General features: G+C 36.0%; 1 protein-coding gene across 1 annotated transcript in view; it reads right to left on the bottom strand.

Annotated features, from left to right (window-relative positions):
- Positions 1–830: 830 nt before the first annotated feature.
- The window catches only part of LOC143253377 (peripheral plasma membrane protein CASK-like), a 58893-nt gene continuing 39978 nt past the window's right edge, over positions 831–19745 (bottom strand). Inside the window, exons 7-12 of the mRNA XM_076507146.1 lie at positions 18473–18710; positions 12249–12398; positions 7976–8056; positions 7402–7604; positions 7115–7201; positions 831–3045 (exon numbers count right to left, since the gene is read on the bottom strand). Of these exons, the coding sequence (XP_076363261.1) occupies positions 2866–3045; positions 7115–7201; positions 7402–7604; positions 7976–8056; positions 12249–12398; positions 18473–18710 (939 nt within the window). The 3' untranslated portion in view covers positions 831–2865. The remainder of the gene's footprint in view (positions 3046–7114; positions 7202–7401; positions 7605–7975; positions 8057–12248; positions 12399–18472; positions 18711–19745) is intronic.

Raw genomic sequence — 19745 nt, forward strand, 5'->3', positions numbered from 1 at the left:
TCCTTCAGAGCTAACTATTACTAATTTACACCAATAGATGGCATGAAGGTCAAAATTATATTGCAATTATTCTATGATCCGGTTCAAAGGTGAAGCCTATGCACAGTACTATCCCTATTGCATAAAACATTTATGTACATATTTTTAAGGCTATTCTCTTTGTTGGAAACACTATTACATTTAATTAATCTGTGAAAAGGATAATGTGTCACAATGAGAGATTCTATTCAGATTATGATTGTTTTTTTTTAATAAGTTAATTGCAAATATTTTCAGCTTCAAAATTCAGCAACTTGCAATTTTCGGATATTAGTTTCTGGGTTCGAAAATTTATTTTATTTTTATTGTTCAAACATACATTAATTTACGTAATATTTTACAATTTGTAGTTAGTGTATGATATACTCATTTAACTGTTTCATTTAAATTCTGTTATGTAGTGTAATAAATAAAAAAAAATTGGGGTGGGGGAAACGTTCATTTCAGCTTCAAAACAAAAATTCATCACAAAACTTTTCCAGCTATATGTAGTTCACGAATTGTCAAATTTGTCTTTAGAAACAATGCTGGTTTGGGGTGTTTAAACATCTTATCTTGGTAATCCTGTGTGTACAAACACATTAACTTGTTCGTCCCACATGTACAAACATCTTACTTTACCTTACAGGCTCGGCATGACCAGGTGTTTACGGTGCTTCACTTGTAATCTGAGGGTCACAGGTTCGAATCCCCGTCATATCAAATATGATAGCCCGTTCAGCCGGGGGGGGGGCATTATAAAGTGACGGTCAATACCACTAGTCGTGGGTGGTGATGACTAGCTGCATTCCCTAGATCTAGTCTTACACTGCTAAATTAGGGACGACTAGCGCAGATAGCCCTCACGCAGCTTTGCGCAAAATTCAAAACAAACCTTGCCGTATCTTGTTAATACCGTCTGCATAAACACCTTATGTTATTCTACTCGTGTGTATACAAACACTATCTTGTTGTTTCCCGAGTAGTGTTAGGTAACATATTAGTAATTATTTGTTTCTGGTTTTATTTGAAAATAAAATAATTATTATATTTTTTCTGTTATTGCACACACGCACACTTCTAACTAGATGCTTTGGTCTTTATCCCTGTAAAAGGTGTCGAATGACCATTTGACATATCAAATAATTATTTGGTTCAATAATTTGTTTGTTTTTTAAAAGCGACAAAATTGGTTTTATTTCGTATCCACGCATCCATGATGTATTTTAAGGTGTTTTTATTCATTGTTGAAAAGAAATTACAGCTCTGAACACATTAAACAAGAACAAACTATAACATATATTACAACTACGTTTTATTTTTAAAACTTCAGTTTTATACACTATAAACAAGCTCTTACATATATATATCTTTTTTTCTGTGTAGTTCCATTAACACTACAACTGCCCGTAGAAAAATTTCTACCTCGTGTGACATCTCACTGTAAGACAGCCCCTTGCAAGTTTTGTGTCTAATATTGTGTAGGGATGTAAGGTATTTTACTAAAGCTAACGTACATTTAAAACAATCCACAAAAGTAAACAGATGTAGCAAGTAACTCATGAACGTTATTGGATATTATAAATGATTTATAAAACTGATACATGTCGTAAGTGGTCCACACAAGCTAATGAATTTCATGTATAAACCACAAAGTCAGATTCATCTAACTTGAACTACTCTAAGAATAGAAAAGCCAACCACAAATTATTCTGAGAATTCCTGGAATGGTCACACATACTAGTATGCACCCCTAAATCACTAGTTTATAAGAATTTTTTTTGCGAAGTTTTCCCACCTACATAAATCGATAAAACCAAGTCAATCAATATTTCTCTAATTATTTTAGAGTGGTTCATTTTAAATACATACGAAGTTCTCCAACTTTCAGTGCACTTCTCCCAGTTTTCACAGAAACTGTAAAACAGTCTAATCGAAGTGAGAGGGTGCAATTTTCAAAATGATGTATTCTGATAATATCCTCGTAACAAAAGTAGAAAATGTAACTAAAGTCTGCTACGTGACAAAGCGGGAATCTTTTTACTATAATATATGGAAAAACGTAAACCTCACAATGGATTTTTAAGTGGCATACTTGAATTAGACACATTATTATATTCACTACACAAACATCCAATGTGATAGCGTTTTTGATCGTTTTTTTTAATTAAGGAGAAAATCTTTAAAACTCTGCTCAATTACAAAATTGCAATATTCACCATATTGATATACACACGTATACTGAAACATGTTAATGAAATCGGTTCTGTCTCAGAAGTAAACTTAAATATTGTAAAGACAAAAAGTAATATGAAATTCCGGATTGTGTAGTTCCCCGCTAGTACAGCGGTAAGTCTTCGGATTTACAACGCTAAAATCAGAGGTTCAATTCCCCTCGGTGGACACAACAAATAGCCCGACGTGGCTTTGTTATGAGAAAAACAAACACAAAAATACCGGATTGTGTATCCGTGGTTCGCTTCCCGTTACCACAGAAAAAAAAATCATGCTGCACCCATTTGAGTCGTGGGTACGTTATAAGAGCAACGGTCAAGTTTCAGTATTCGAGTCAAGTAGCCCACAAGTTGTCGATGCGTAATGTCGACTTTTAGGTAGTTCATTACTTCAACATTAGGTATGACTATCGCCGGTTGTACTCGAGTAGCTTTAGAGAAATTAATAAAAAAGGAACAACAACAAAGTGTATTGTTAAAACATTCTACAGCTTATATTCATCGAGACTTTTCCGTCGATTCAAATGTTTGACTCGATAAAGAAATTAGTATGAAGTACAATTCGACTAACACGCGTATTATGGAAGACTTACGTTTCTAAAGACGTTACAGCTCAATAAACCCAGCTCACGGGAACCCACTGGTTCGTTTCGTTAATGTGCTCTATTTGTTGCTCCAGGGTCTCGATAGTTTCGTCGATGTTGGTATTAACAATTATCAAGTCGAAAAAATGTCCGTAGGCCTGCTGTAGAAGTTCGCTCTCTTTCACAAGACGTTCCAGACTTCCGTCGGTCTGGTAGAAAATAAGCATCTTTAATATAAGATTACTAAAAAAAGAACACACACTTGACATTTGAGTTGCCGCGGAATCTTTTGTTAGCGCAAAACATTTTACAGGGATCTTTGTATTAAAGACAAACTAATCCGTCACCGATTCAGCTCCTTGCTTTGTTACTACTAGTTTAAAATCTACGTTAAAGTTGTGCATTTACATAGTCATTTAACTGAGTTGGTAACCTTTTTACTGCCAAGAATAAAACGAAATACATTTTAAAAGAAATCTGCTAATAGTAGTCTATAAAGTAGTGTGGTGACAATAGCTTCCTCTAATGTAGGAAGAACAATTGATAAATAATAAATGAGACAAATAGAAGATTAATTTGACATTTGTACACACACTATTTTTACTTTAAACTTACGCATAATTTACTCAGTTGTGGAAGGTTTGCCTACATTATAATTATAACCACTGCCCTAAACGATAGTTTGTCGTTAAACACAAAGCTACACAGCACATTGCATCCCGAATTCTGTCAAATTTACGGCCGAGTCTATAAAAGACCTGAATATTAAGTAAAGTTTGTTATTACGCATAAAGTATCTCGTATATTATAATTTCTAGACTATTAATTTTTTCACTGAATTCAATGTCTAACTGAACAATTATTTTAACCCTTAAACGGCGGTCATCATCAATGGATGATGCTGTCTACAGCATTCCCGCTGTTTAATAGTTAACTTCTTTTCTTTTTTTTTTGCTTTTCTTGAGAAATATTTTACATGGTTAATGGTGTATCTATCGCACACCACAGAGATGTGGATTTGAGGTTTCGTTACATTTGGGCGGACACACGCTGTAACATTCAGAGTTACTCTAACGGATTCAATGTACATTATGAAACAGAGCTTCATCCATCTTTCTCTAAGTGTGGATGTATAGATCACGGTATCCATTGCGATACCTCCTCACCCAGTTATAATTAAGTTCTCATTTGAAGCTCCTCCCCAAGTAGTTAGGGCGCTCGTCTCGTAATCTGCGAGTCGCGGGTTCGAATCTTTGTCCTATCAAACGTACACACCATTTCAGCCTTGGGGGCGTTATAATTTACTACTCTTTGATAAAAGAGTAGCTTAAGACTTGACGGATGGTGTTAACTAGCTGCCTTCCTTCTAGTTTATTGCTGCTAAATTACAGACGGCTAGCGCATATAGCTCTCGAGTAGTTTTGCGCGAAATTCAAACCAAATTTATTAAAAGTTGTGTCTTAAGAGTCATGTAATTCTTTAATTATAATCGTACTTCTTGTTTCGATGTTAATACATTTTGGAAAATAGGTTTTTGTGTGGCTTCAAATTAAGAACTTTTGCTTTTATTTGTTAAATCATATGAAGGTCGGTATCCACGTGCGAATTGCACGTGCTCTTCGCTTAAAAGACAATGCGAAGTTCATTAGTTCAGAGTGAATGAAATCCCTGCACTTAAAAACTTAGTAAGTTTTCATACTTTTTAGGGTAAAATTGGGAGGTTTTGTCCCGAAGTATCAAACACATAGAGTTATAATGCTAACCTTTAAATGGGATTTTCCATGTCAGTTATCGAGTGAGGATTTTAAACTCTGTGTTAAAGTACACACGTGACAAACTATAATTGCTTTTGTTTGTTTATTGTTAACCATAAGGCTATAAAATGGACGAGTTATGCTGTACCCATCACTGGTATCGAAACTCCATTTTTAATGTCATGAGCCCAGAGACTTACCGCTGAGGATGATTACAATAGTATTTGTTTTATTAAAGCTAAACTAATGTTTCTTACCATAGCTTAGTTTGTTATAAATTTCGCGCAAAGCTACTGGAAGGCTATCTGCGATAGCCGTCCCTAATTTAGCAGTGTAAGACTAGAAGGAAGGCAGCTAGTCATCATCACCCACCGCCAACTGTTGGGCTACTCTTTTACCAACGAATAGTGGGATTGACAGTGACGTTATAACATCCTACAGCTGAAAGGGCGAGCAAATACATTCTGAATTATTTTGTGAAGTTTCAAAACGTTGCCCCCAGCGGCTCAGCGGTAAGTCTGCAGACTTGCAAGGCTAAAAACCGGGTTTCGATACCGGTGGTGGGCAGAGCACAGATAGCCCATTGTGTAGCTTTGTGCTTAATTCGAAATAATAACAATTAAAAACGTCCCTATATTAAGTTGGATACGTTCTCTTGATTAGCCCCTTTAATCAATTTTATTTACTGAAGAGTATGTACACGTAAATAGATATGGACACGAGGACCATAGGACAATGTAGAGCATTTGGTGTTAGATGAATGGGTTGATGACTTACCAAGTACACCATTAATAAAATCTCTCTCTTAAGAAGCATCTGACATTGATAAGTTTGTTTCTGAAAACTGATGAGCTATTTTTCATGTTGGTCAGGCATACCCAGGTGGTTAAGGCACTCGACTCGCAATCCCAGGGTCGCGGGTTCGAATACCCGTCACATCAAACAAACTCGCCCTTTCACCGGTTACAGGTTATAATGTTACGGTTAATCCCACTATTCGTTGGTAAAAGAGTAGCCCAAGAGTTGACGGTGGGTGGCGATGAATAGCTGTATTCCCTCTAGTCTTACACTACTAAATTAGGGATAGATAGCCCTCGAGTAGCTTTGCGCGAAATTAAAAAAATATATGCGACACCTAGTTTCTTTACTTCTAGTTACATTTTCTCTCTCCTCGATTGCGAAAGCAATACCACGATCAAATGTGACGTAACTCTCTTTTAATAAGATTAGATCAAAATTAACTATTAAACGTACCTTAACTTCATTGACTAATAATGTATGTTAATTCAAGAAATAGCTTTTCGTTACTAGAATGTTGTAATGGGATATTCAGTTTCTTAAAACAGTGAATTAGGTTCTTCTGTTGTAAGCTTTAGAAAACTATATTTCAAAGCGCACAGAAATCTACGAGAAGTATCACGATTTGTAATCCTTAATATTGCATTTTGGCCAATGTTATTACAGTATAGATCGATATATGTAATAGACAGCTGTTTGGCCCCGTTGTATGACGACTGTCTTTTCATACAGATACAATACAACCTATCAGTGTGTCTCACGATACATGCAACATTTTGTTTTCTAACGTACTGATATACTGTCATAAAGAACAGGTCCGCCATGGCCAGGTGGTTAAAGCGCTCGACTCATAATCTGAAGGTCGCAGCTTCGAATCCCGATAGCACCAAACATGCTCGCCCTTTCAGCCGTGGGGGCGTTATAATGTTACGGTCAATCCCACTATTCGTTGGTAAAAGAGTAGCCCAAGAGTTGGCGGTAGGTGGTAATGACTAGCTGTCTTCCCTCTAGTCTTACCCTGCTAAAGTAGGGACGGCTAGTGCAGATAGCACTCGTGTAGCTTTGCGCGAAATTAAAAAATAAACAAACGTAAAGAGCTTTTTTTTTGTTACATTTAGCCTCTCTGTTCTATGTGGGCCTAGAAACGTGTGCCTGTTTATTGTGATTATTTTCAATTGATTGAACCCCTCCCACGCCCCCTGGCATCGGTTTTTTAAGGATTTTGATTAATTCTGCAATAAAAGCTTCCCCTTAGTAAAGGTGAAATTAGCATATTAATAATTACAGTAGGAGAAGGCTATGTTATTATATTTAACCTTAACAAGAAGAAGCTAAAGCAAGTTTCCGTGACTGATTAAATTTGACACATCACCAATAGTTTTTATTATTCCATTTCAAACACAGGAAAATACAGGTAATGGCGTCGATTTGCAAGAGGGGTAATCAAATAAAAGCGCCGACCTAAAAGAACGTCGACTTGCTACAAACCTTATCAGGAAAGATCAAGTTAATACACATTTCATCAGGAAGGATCGTCGACTTGTTGTGTGTTTTATCAGAAAAGAATGTTAATATACTAAGTTTTATCAGAAACGTCTACTTACCAGTTCTTTTTTGCATAATTGTGATTACATGTTCTTAGATAAACATCATTCATTTCAGTGTGTAAGTAATATAACTTCAAAAATGATTAAATTAATTAAGCTTGTTTTAAAATTCGACTTACTGGAACATCTTTTATGGCAGACAAAGATGGCGCTGCGATGAAAACTACATATGGAGTATATTCCGCCGTTCTGAGGATTTTCAAAGCCTAAGAATTGATACAAAAAAAAAAGAAGAAATTGCAATTCTAATATTTATTTTCGTAATGTGACCCAGTATAGCAGTTATGTAAGATAATACTTTAAATTATGCGCCTTTCCAAGCGCATGAGAGTTTCTAAGTAAACATTTCTAGTATTTGCATGTTAAACACCCAAAGGTTCAGGACTTCAGATAGATGTTCTCATACCTGGGGTTCGACATCCAAGATGGCCACCTTCTCTTCTGCGTGGATCCCCCTGATGGTTTCCAGTTTTGTTCCGTACATAGCATCCCCATACGTTCCGTATTCTAAATATTCGTTAGCGGCGATGTCCGCCATCATTTCGTCATGGGAAACAAAGTAATACGTTTTACCATTTTCGTCCGATTTTCTAGGAGGCCTCGTCGTATCTTTTTGTTTCGAGAAACCGAGTAAAAATGTAAAGGCATATAGAAGAACTCTCTAAATATTCGTAATGCAAGATAAAAGCTACACATACATAAAAAAGTAATAATCTGATTTACTCAGTTTATATATCGAAGCCTTTTAAAAATTATTAACTTACCGTATTATAGCACTAACAAATTCGTTTATAAGAAGTTTAGGCTAGTAAGTGGCATCGTGATAAAGGAAATGACGTAATAAAAATATTAATATTCTTTAATTAATTGAAATGGTAGCAATTTACGAGACGACCGTTTCGCGAAAATCTTGGTGGGCTACAATTTTTAAACTATGGCCTAAAAGATTCAAAAATTAACTACTTGAAGTAGAAACTTACGAGGGATGGGGTAAGCATATTTCTGAGGATGATTTCCTATGAGAGTGTTTTTAATGTGTCTTCTCCCAACTCCGTGTGCGCCTGCGTAGAAAAAAAGAAGTAGAAGGATGAAACTAGCTGTCTTTTACAGATAACTGTCTTCTCTGTTGCATCACATGTACCCAAACAAATATACATCTTTGACAAAGAAACTGCACATGTGTGACTTGTCGTTACATTCTAATAATATGTCATTATTTTTCATTTGTGTTCTTAATATAAGACGCGTAAGAATGACAATATATTTTGGAAAGGGTACTATTACTCCATCTGCTGTGTCGTAATGACATTATTACTCCATCTACTGTGTTGTAATGTGTCGCTCACCAGTGGCTCAATGGCAAGTCTGCAGATTAACGACGGGTTTCGATACCCGTGAGATTCATAGCACAGGTAGCACATTATGTGGCTTTACACTATATGACCAAACCAACCAACCAATTGTAATGAGCAAGTCTACGAACCCTCAAAACAGCTATTCTGGTACTGTGAATACTCCTAAGATATATAAATGCACTCTCAAGGTCTAACATAAGAAATAATCGGTGTATGCCCCCCACTACCTGCCCAAAACATTATGTAACTACTATATTTTATAATTATCATAAAATATTCGTTGAACATACTAACTTTTTACGGCTATTGCACGGTATTATTTGTTAGGGTTGTCTATTTACGCTGATTAACTGGCACAATTTTTAAAAACTAACTCTTAGGGTTATCATATTTTATTTATTCTATCATTTTAACGCACGGCATTTAAGCTATGATTTTTTGCAGGCATTGTATGTTGAATCGATAAATCTTGGTTTATTTGAAAAAGTTTTATGTGGTTACACAAACACACTCTGTAGATGTGACTTTATTTTTAAAAAAGATTACGCGTAAAGTAGACAATACTGTAAAGTTATGATATTTACAATAGTGTAAAGAATACGAAATTGCTATGGGTGTTCAGTGTATAATATTTAATAAAACTATATCTAATCACTAAAATGAAATAATGGTAATTATAATGGTATACAGAATATGAAACAGTTATGAGTGTTCAGTGGATGATATGGTTTTACGAGTTGAAACAAAGAAACTCACAAAAACAATGAGTAAAACCCGTAGTAAAGGGAAAAGTAGATGAAAGATGTTTAGAGCGAATCGAAGCTAAATTATTGCAGAGTAAAGTAAATGTGAAGTTATAATGAAGGCAAACATAGTTGAGGATGTAGAAACATTTGAATGCGTGTTCTCAAAGAGAAAAGTATATGATTTTGAACGAAGTGCGCATGCGTCATTTAGACATAAGTCAAGAAAGTCTGTAAAAATTATATATAGTGTAATGTTCATTTGTTAAAGAAACTACATGTGGGCTAGGAGTTATTTGTGTATAATACTTTCCAAGAAAAAAAAAAGACTAAAATTGAAATCAAAACCAGTCTTCATGTGATGGTAGCGATATTGTGCTATGTGTATCATACTTGTTGCACTGAAAAGTTTGATTAAACAAAAACAAATAAGGCACTCGACTCGTAATCTGAGGGTCGTGGATTCGAGTCCCTGTCACACAAAACATGCTCTCCCTTTTAGCTGTGGGGCGTCATAATGTCACAATCAATCCTACTACTCGTTGGTAAAAGAGTACTTCAAGTGTTGGCGGTGGGTGGTGATGACTAGTTGCCTTCCCTCTAGTCTTACATTACTAAATTAGGGACGTCTAGCTCAGATAACCCTCGTGCAGCTTTGCGCGAAATTCAAAAACAAGCAGAAAATACATAAGGTGATTCTAAATTGAAAAGCCAATATACAATTTGGACTCTTCAGACAAAGGTTTTTTTGTTTTGTTTTTAACGATGCGACATTTGTAGCGTTAGATCGAAAAATTTGCGAGAAAATTTGCGGACAGACAAACACAAGTATAATATTTATATACGTTATTAGGAAGACCGGGTCTAAAATGATCTGGGTTTTAAGACAGTAGATTTACAACTTGGGGATCGCGAATTCAAACTTCTGCCACCGAATATACTCCTTCTAGTCTAACCCATTTCTCCACGTGTAAAACGCTCTTATCTTACAGGAATTACTGGTCGGCCCCTAATCCACTGGGACTAACGTCGAGATGAAGAAAAAAATATTGAAAGACTGAATTTTTTACGGTTACTTTTTGGCACTGCTTATAAGGACTAACTTTTTACTGCTATTAAATGGTTTCGTTTATAAAACTAATTTTTAGGCTCCTACATAATGAATTGATCTGTGGTTTACATTTCTGAAATAAGAGTAATTCTAAAATTATAATTATCAGTGTGTCTGATGTATCCACAGAGAGGAATTGAACTCCTGGTTTTAATGTCGTAAATCTAAAGGTTTACCGTTGTTCCATCGGGGACTATAATTATCAATTTGTACATGTTCAAAAAATAAATAAAATGACACAGCCCTCACACTCGGCTCGATGTCTTTTACATGGCCTGGCATGGCCTAGCGCGTTAAGGCGTGCGCTTCGTAATCTGAGGGTCGCGGGTTCTCGCCCGAGTCGCGCCAAAACTTGCTCGCCCTCCCAGCCGTGGGGGCGCTATATAGTTTCGCTCAATCCCACTATTCGTTGGTAAAAAGAGTAGCCCAAGAGTTGGCGGTGGGTGGTGATGACTAGCTGCCTTCCCTCTAGTCTTACACTGCTAAATTAGGGACGGCTAGCACAGATAGCCCTCGAGTTGCTTTGTGCGAAATTCCAAAACAAACAAACAAACAAAGTCTTTTACATCTGTTGACAAAATGTCGGAGTCATTTACAAATCTCTTTTGTTTTTTTTAGATTATATTCACCTATATTTACGTTATAACCCCATCTAAAATAAAGCTGTATAGTGTAAAACATGCATGCTATTTATTCTATTCATTAAGCTGTATTGATATTTTAAACTTAATACAATTTTGATACATTCAGTCGGACAAACAATCTTTCCAATATCGTCTACGTATAAACATTTCCATCACCATTACTATGACTTCCGGTATTATATATTAAATTTATTATTCAATTTAATCTACTATTGTGTATTTAGATCTTCATGTTTTTCGTGATGTTTAAATATTTTAGTTGTCATCACTAGTTTTAATCTTCTTCGCACATTTGTTTTTATTTACCCAAAATTTTAATATTCGAGAAAAGCTTTTCACACTCACCTTCAGACGTAAATTTTGTGTCAAATTTCCGAATATTTAAACGACTCTTTTTTAGCGCAAATTTACACAATGGGTTATCTGTGCTCTGTCCACTGATGAAACTGAATATGTAAACCAATTCAAATTCATCTCCAAGTTTTTATTTTATTATTTTTTTTAGTATCGATTTACAAAGTTGAAAATTAATTTTAATACCATAAGAAACATTATTATTGGCACAGAATGATTGTGACAAAAACTAAATAAAAAAATACCTAAGCCACACTTATGCATCTCTCTTCTACGATGTTCCTTAAATAATATAAAACTACATTGAAAATAATATTTCACTCCGTTCACGTAACACAGGCCTGCGATGGTTTTATTGTCTTGATGTTTTTTACATGCTTTACAATAATTACTGTTGGCTGAATCCAATAATGATATCTATTTTTCTTCATCACGTACAGATTTTGCACGAAAAGTCATATGTATTTTTACATAGATGATCATTTTTACTGAAATCGGGTCGCATTTCGTTGTGCTTAAATTGTTGACAACCACAGGCTATAAATTTCTCTTGACCAATCGCGACGTGAGAATCTTATCAATCGTTCTACAGCCCAAATATAATATTAAAAAAAACGTTAATTGTAGTGAACGAAATAATAATATGTACGAAGCAAGAGTTCTTTTTTCGTTCCTAATTTGTAAAAACATTCTTACGGGAAAAAAACCAACAAAAAACAATATTAACTTCGAAATCTGCACAGCTGAATTATGAAAAATCTATTATTAAAACCAAAATAAACTGAAATTAGTTCTCAAATATGTCAAAAAATAACGAGCTATGAGCTAAAGTTTGTACTTCAAAAATATTCAGAGCCGTTCTACGAGCCCATATGCTGCGACTAAAAACTGGTATTGGTCAAAATTTTAACAATTATACATAATAATGGTTGGTTAAAAATTAGCCTTTCCTAGAAGAACAAAATAACGTTTTGTTTTGAAAAAAATATTGGTCTAAATGCACTACGTTCAAAATTATAAATATTAATAGTGGAAAAAAACCTTACCTAAAAGAACTAACGTTTTTCTTTTGAAAGATGGTACCATGACAACTTCTTCATACGTAGCTATGTCCAGTTGATCAAAGATGGCGCTGTGCTTAGCTAAATACTTGTCACGAAAATGTTTTTTCTTTCTGCTAAATATTGAACAACTAACTAAAAGATTAAAAAAAATGTATGTGAAATGACTCAGAACTGTACCAGTGTTATATTTAATAGACATATTAGGTATTCAATTAATAGAAGATTATTCTAAGAACTTTACAATGAAAGCAAGAAAGAAAGTTTACTAATACGTCAACCACAATATATCGGCAATAACGAGTGCCGATGAGGTCTCGCGTGAATACCAGTGCTCGTGAGGCTGGCTATGTTTATTTGTTTTAGATTTCGCGCAAAGCTACTCAAGGATTATCTGCGCTAGCCGTCCCTAATTTAGCAGTGTAAGACTAGAGGGAAGGCAGCTAGTTATCACTACTTACCGCCAACTCTTGGGCGACTCTTTTACCAACGAATAGTGAGATTGCTCGTCACATTATAACGCCCCCACGGTTGAAAAGGCGAGCATGTTTGGTGAGATGGAGATTCGAACCTGCGACCCTGAGATTACGAGTGGAACGCCTTAACCCACCTGGCCGTACCGGGCATAGGCCGGCTATGACACAACAGACATGTTAATGATCTAGGTACGATTCATGTAATCAGTTTCATGAATAAACGTAAATGAATTAATTATTACGAATAAAATTATTAACAGACATTCACATAATACTTCAAGCTTCGTGATTTATACAAATATTAATAAAAAGGATAAACACATAAATGATATTGTTTTGGGGTTGCTGTTTGGCAGAATGTGGTACGTACCATTTGTTTGTCTATCCTTTAAGTAAATATCTTAAAGAATTCCAATGTAATTCGCCATTATTCTTCTCCTATCCTTTGTTTGTAAGTCCAAAACTCGTGTTTCTAGTAGCGCTGTTAAAGGCAGACGAAGAATGAAGAAGGTTCGATGATACAAAATATTTTACTTCTCTCTCTTGCACGGCCCAGCATGTCCAGGTGGTTAACGTGGTTAATATGCTCGCCTTTATTTCCGTTGGGGCGTTATAATTGCACGGTCATTCCCACTATTCGTTGATAAAAAAAGAGTTGGCGATGGATGGTGATGACTAGCTGCTTTCCCTCTAGTCTTACACTGCTAAATTAGGAACGGCTAGCACAGAAAGCCCTCGTGTAGCTTTGCGCGAAATTCAAAAGAGAGAAACAAACACAAGCTCTACAGGTGCAAACCTACCACAAAGATCACTAACATTAAGCGTCTGCCTAGAGGCGGTGTTCTGGTTCAAGGAAAGGAACCCGCTGACTTGAACAGTCTACTGAAAGCTTGGCCTGCAGACGTGTTCAAAACAGGAAATATTACAATACACCTACCAGGAACTAAACCAACACCTAAATCTTTTGTGATACGAGGTGTACATAATTCAATAGACACAGAAGACATTAAGGAAGCGTTAAGTACACAAAACATATTTCAGTAGACCGTATAATTTCAAACATTACTAAAAAACCCACAAACCTAATCAAAGTAGTCACAGACAACAGCCAGGATATTACACAGCTCATTAATAATGGTATCACTATGTGGTATCAAAGGTACACAGTAGAACAAACAAAAACACCAGCAGTGGTTGTCACACAGTGCTACCAATGCCAAAGGTTTGGACATGTAGCAGCAGCATGCCAAGCAAATGCGCGTTGTGTGGGCTGTGGGGAAAATCCTGCATAATACCAGGCACGTATTATGCAGGAATAATAGGCAAAAACTATTATTCAATAGTTGAATAATAATTCAATAAAAAAAAGAAAAGAAAAAACAACTACAAGGATTAAGTGTCTAGTGCAAGGTGGCCAGCTTGTGTAACATTTCTTAAATACATGTTAAAAGGGGAGAGGTATTTAGGACTATTTACATCATGTACGTGGTATCTGTTGAGATCACACATTAGTTATTCTTATGCCAATTCTTATTGAAATATTTTAAAGAATTATGCAAGAGTCTTTCAGATATTGTGTCTATGTTTGCATACTTGCGCATGAATGTGGTTGAGGTGCTACGTGGTACTTTATACGAGGGCTGTTCAAAAAAAATACGCGGACTGACGTCATAAAACAAAATGTACTTTATTTAGAAGTTACAGGTCTGGGACCCCTTCAAAGTACTCTCCTCCCCAACGCACACAGTTATTCCAACGGTGTTTCCACTTGTTGAAACAGTCCTGGTACGCTTCTTTTGTAATGTCCTCCAGCTCCTTCGTCGCATTTGCCTTAATCTCGGGAATCGTCTCAAATCTTCTTCCTTTCAAGGGTCTTTTGAGTTTGGGGAACAAGAAAATATCTCAAGGAGCAAGGTCAGGTGAGTAGGGGGGTGGGGGTGGGGAAGAACAGTGATCGAGTGTTTGGCCAAAAACTCACGAGTTCTGAGGCACAAATTTCGCAGCAACGCGGTGCATCTTCAATTTTTCGATCAAAATCTCGTAACAAGATCCAACTGATATCCCACACTCTTTAGCAAGCTCCCTGACAATCAGACGTCGATTTGCCCGCATCTGGGTGTTGATTTTGTCGACGTGTGGGTCGTCAGTTGACGTGGAAGGACGTCCAGGACGCTCATCAACTTCAATGGACTGTCGACCATCCTTAAAACGTTCATGCCACTTGAAACATGCCGTACGCTTCATAGCAACATCACCGTAACCTGTGTTAAGCATAGCAAAAGTTTCAGTCGCGGAGTTTCCAAGTTTAACACAAAATTGCTTCTTCAGGTCATTCATTCTGAAATCCGCCAAACGAAAAAAATCGCACTTCACTTAAAACCGTATAGCTAATACACAAATGAAGATATCTGCAATCGGGAAATGGCGTCGTAATCAGCTGATCTGTGCGAACCTAGCGACACCAAGCGGATTCCCCTGGAACCAACTGGAGCCGCGCAATTCAAACAGTCCGCGTATTTTTTTAACAGACCTCGTATGCCGAAGTTAGAACTGAATTTTGTATACGTTGAAGTTTCTGTAAATGTGTGGGTGCTATGTTAATCCAGGCAGGTGATGCATATTCTATTGTTGGTCTAATGTACGTTTTGTAGATTTTAAGTATGTTGTCTGGTGATGTTCCTTGGATTTTACCTGAAAGACTTCTTGCATAGTTTGCTCTTTTCCATATTCGTATCAGTACATTTTTAATATGTGGTATTCACGTTAATTTTGAATCATAGGTTAGACCAAGAAATTTAGCAGAAGTAGCAGTCAGTAAAAGTGATCCATTCAGATAGAGCTTTGGTGGATCTTTTTTCAGCTTATTCAGTCTGCTGAATAATATGACTTGTGTTTTCGGAATATTGATTTTGATTCTGTATTTCTGGCAGTATTCTTCGATGTTATTTAGAACTGGTTGTAGGTTCGTTACTGCTATTGACGGAGTGGGGGCACTTTTCCAGACTGCTACATCGTCAGCGAACTGTGATGCATAACCTAAATTTAGGTCCGACAGAGGCATATTACTCACGTACATGATAAATAATATAGGGCTAATAATCCCTCCCTGCGGGACTCCTGCTTGGGGTGAAAAGGACCCTGAGTGGGCCCCATTCACATTTACTTTACACATTCTGTTTTCCAGGAAGTTGGACAGCCAGCGAATAGTTTCCTGGGGTAATGCCATTTCAAGTAATCTATGACATAAGCCATTATGCCACACTGTGTCAAAAGCTTTCTCAATGTCGAGAAAGCAAGCTACATTGCATTCGTTTTTGTTGAAGCTGTCGGTAATTGATTCTGTAAGTCGAATCAGGTGGTCTGTAGTTTGGCGGTTTTTTCGAAATCCGTTTTGAATTTCTGGTAATTTTGAATTTTCTTCTAAGTATACTGACAGACGATTACTAATTATCCTCTCTAATACTTTGCCAAAACAACTGGTTGCTAATCGGGCGGTAGTTGTTTGGTTTATTCGCTGACTTTCCTTCTTTCTGGAACATTAATATTATTGCTTCCTTCCAAGAAACGGGGATATATCCTGCTGATAGTGAGAGATTAAATAACGCTGTTAGGTGTTCATATAATCTCTGAGTGCCTTGTTTTAGGAGGATAGCTTGAATACCATCTTCTCCAGGGGCTTTGTTTTTTGTGTTGTTGATAGCAGTTACGACTTCTGTTACAGTGATATGTTTAATCAGTTGATGAGTGCTCCAGTCTTTTGTTTTTTCTTGGTGTATAGTAGTGTTGACTGGAAATTTAGGTGTAAAAATGCTTCTGTTGTGATCTATAAAGTTGTTAACTGTATTATAGAAGTATCTGTTCATGTCTGGTTCATGATGTGTCTTGAACGTGTTTTCTAGGTGTTTTTAAATATCTCGGCTTTTTCTGTGTTAGTGTATGCTGTTTCTCCATCCAGTTCCAGTGGTGGATATACTGTGTTTGTTGTTCCTGTATTTGTAAATCTTTTCAAGTGTGTCCAAAATTGTTTAGGATCAGTTTTGTGATTTAGATCGGAACAGAAGGTGTCCCAGTTTTCTTGTTTTAAGTTTCGTATTTTATTCCTTATTGTGTTTATCTGTGTTTTAAGTGTGGGGTTGCGATTTTGAATGTACTGTCTGCGGAGTATACGTCTGTCTTTAATTAAGTGTATTATGTCTTTATGTGGTTGCCATGAATGAGTTGTTGTGAAGTGTTTTGTTTCGGTATAGAACTGTTGGCTGCATGTTTTAGACACTCAGAGATGATATGACAGTATGCATCTATATCTGATGCGTCCGCGGCAATATGTAGTACTTCTGAAGGTAAGGTTTCATTTAATATAGTTTGAAAAACTGGCCAATTAGCTTTGTTGTAGTTCAGTTGGTCTTTAACTATGATTTTATTTAAGTGGGGGTGAGATTGAAGATACACCAAACTGGGAGGTGGTCACTATCCAAATCGTGACCAACATGAAAATTTACGAATTTGCGACTCATATTTGACGAACACAGGCATAGGTCTAGTATTTCACTGGTGCCGTGTGCGTACGAGATATGTGTCGGTGTTGCATCGTTTAATAAAGTCATGTTTGATTCATCCAAAAATTTAAAAAGTAAATTGCCATTTGCGTTTGTACTTCGACAGTTGAATGCTATATGTTTACCGTTTAGGTCGCCGATTATAATAAGATTAGAATTGTTATTATACAATATATTCAAAAGATTTACATCTAACACTGTACTAGGCGAGCAGTAGATGCCCGCCACAGTAACGTCTGCATGATTTTGCGTTTTAATATTAATGATTATAGATTCGTTACTGGAAGGGATACTAAGTTCCTGAACTATAAGTTCAGTCCTATACAATGATAAAATGCCTCTGTTTGGATCTCTATTATCATTCCTGTCACGCCTAATATTGGAGTAGCCGTTTAGTTTGAATCGATGGTAGTTATATAGGAGAGTTTCACTAATTATAATTACATCTGGTTTTATGGAGTTTGTTGTATCTTCAATCTCATGTTTCTTGGAAGCAAGAGCACCCTGGATATTGACGTGTAGAACTGTGAAGTTATCCATGTTTAGTAGAGTTTATGATGGAGGTCAAAATTTCATATGTGTTTGAAATTTACCTATGATAAAGGTAAATAGTTGATTATTATTCAACTATTGAATAATAATAATTTTGTTATTTTACTTTTTATTTTATTCTTTTCTATTATTATGATTAGTCTATTGTTACTACAAGTAGTAGTAGCATTCTCTCCATGAAGAAAAACAACATAAGAAGAAAAAGAAGAAGAAAAAAACATGTATATATGAAAAGTACAAAAAAAAACATAAAGAAAAAAACAAAAGAAATAATTAAAGGGGAAAAAAGAAACTTGTGTGTCCATGCATGGACTGTGCCCTGAAATGGGCCTGAGGACGATGTTATACTTTTACTCTGGCCCAAAGCTATAAAAAAAAAAAAAATCAACGACAGACGCTATCAACGTTCGGGAGGGAGGAAGAGGTCTAATGTACCTGACCCTCCTGGGTATCAAACATAAAATACCCAAATACCCACACAGTGAACTCTCTTGCATGACTAAAGTTTTCACTTCCCTGGTGTTAAAAAAAAAATCATTTAAACCCGTTCAAATAATGTAGACACTTCCCATGCGTCCCAGATTTTACAAATCAAAATAATTTCAATGTTTAAAATAAAACTTGCCCTTATCACTGTTTGTTTTCTCCATGGCAAGCGAGGCCATTCTCCACTCTTGAAGTTCAGGTGAAGGAATGAGTCCTGCCGTGCCATTGGTGCCTTCTTTTTTCGCTTGCCACCAATTGTGATCATCCTTACTTATCACTTGTAGTATATCGCCTATTTGAAACGACACTCCAGCTTGTGGACATGGGATCAACTCGTCGTCATAGGGATTATAAGAGAATTGAGCACGAACGTAGATCTGAAATGTGTTTGGCAGCTTCAGTTGCGCGTTTGGCAATACCTTTTTACCTTTCTTCATTTACTAGCTGTGTTTATTAGTCAATTAGAGACTTCTGGAAAACTTTGATAAAATGAATTTAATACTTTTGAAACGGAGAATAAAATTTAAAACTAAGTAAAAATATATGTTTTGTTACACTTTTAACACTGTAGCCGAGTGTAGTCAAGGTTTAGTAACATGTTACGGTGTGATGATTCACAAACATCTGCTTGGATTTTAGAAGCATCTTAAATTGTGTTACTTTATTTACTGTACCTTGTGTAGAATTACTTTATTTCCTCTACCTTGTGTAAAATTACTTTATTTACTGTACCTTACGTAGAATTACTTTATTTACTGTATCTTACGTAGAATTACTTTATTTACTGTACCTTACTTATTGTATTGATTACTTAGGAAGGTCGAAACGTTGTTCTTTGCTTTATCAGTAAAAATGTTAATACCCATGCCAGCCTTCAAGGGGGTTTCTCGTCATCAAGAACGATCATCTTCTCCTACTTATTGCGTCGATTACCTTTTCTTACCTATTGTATTGACCTTTTTTTGCCGATTGTATTAATTTCCAGTACTGATATTCAGCATAGTAAAAACAGGCATAATAATGTGATTCTAACAAATACAACAAGCATGACATAAGAAATAGGTCACGTACAGTTATAATGTAAAGAATGTATGATCAAAACTGTGTTGAATGTGTCACTAATAGGTATAATGTTTAATAATGTGTCACTAAAAGTATGAGAAAGGTATCGGTGTCAAAAAGAACGTGTAATGTGTGACAACAGAAACAGAAAACACACTGATGAATTCGTCTTTAAAAATATACGCTTCAAGTGATACGACACAGTCTGCAGCTGACTCATAACAACAGTGCGTCACGGAAACCAAATTCACGAATTTCAACATGCGGGTAACAAACAGGTAATTGCGTTTTCTCTAACCTATTTTAACATAATACGAAAAAGAATATATAAAGTAATATGTCAAAACTGA

This window comes from Tachypleus tridentatus, chromosome 6, assembly GCF_004210375.1.
Source record: "Tachypleus tridentatus isolate NWPU-2018 chromosome 6, ASM421037v1, whole genome shotgun sequence".
NCBI classification, from domain to species: Eukaryota; Metazoa; Arthropoda; class Merostomata; order Xiphosura; family Limulidae; genus Tachypleus; species Tachypleus tridentatus.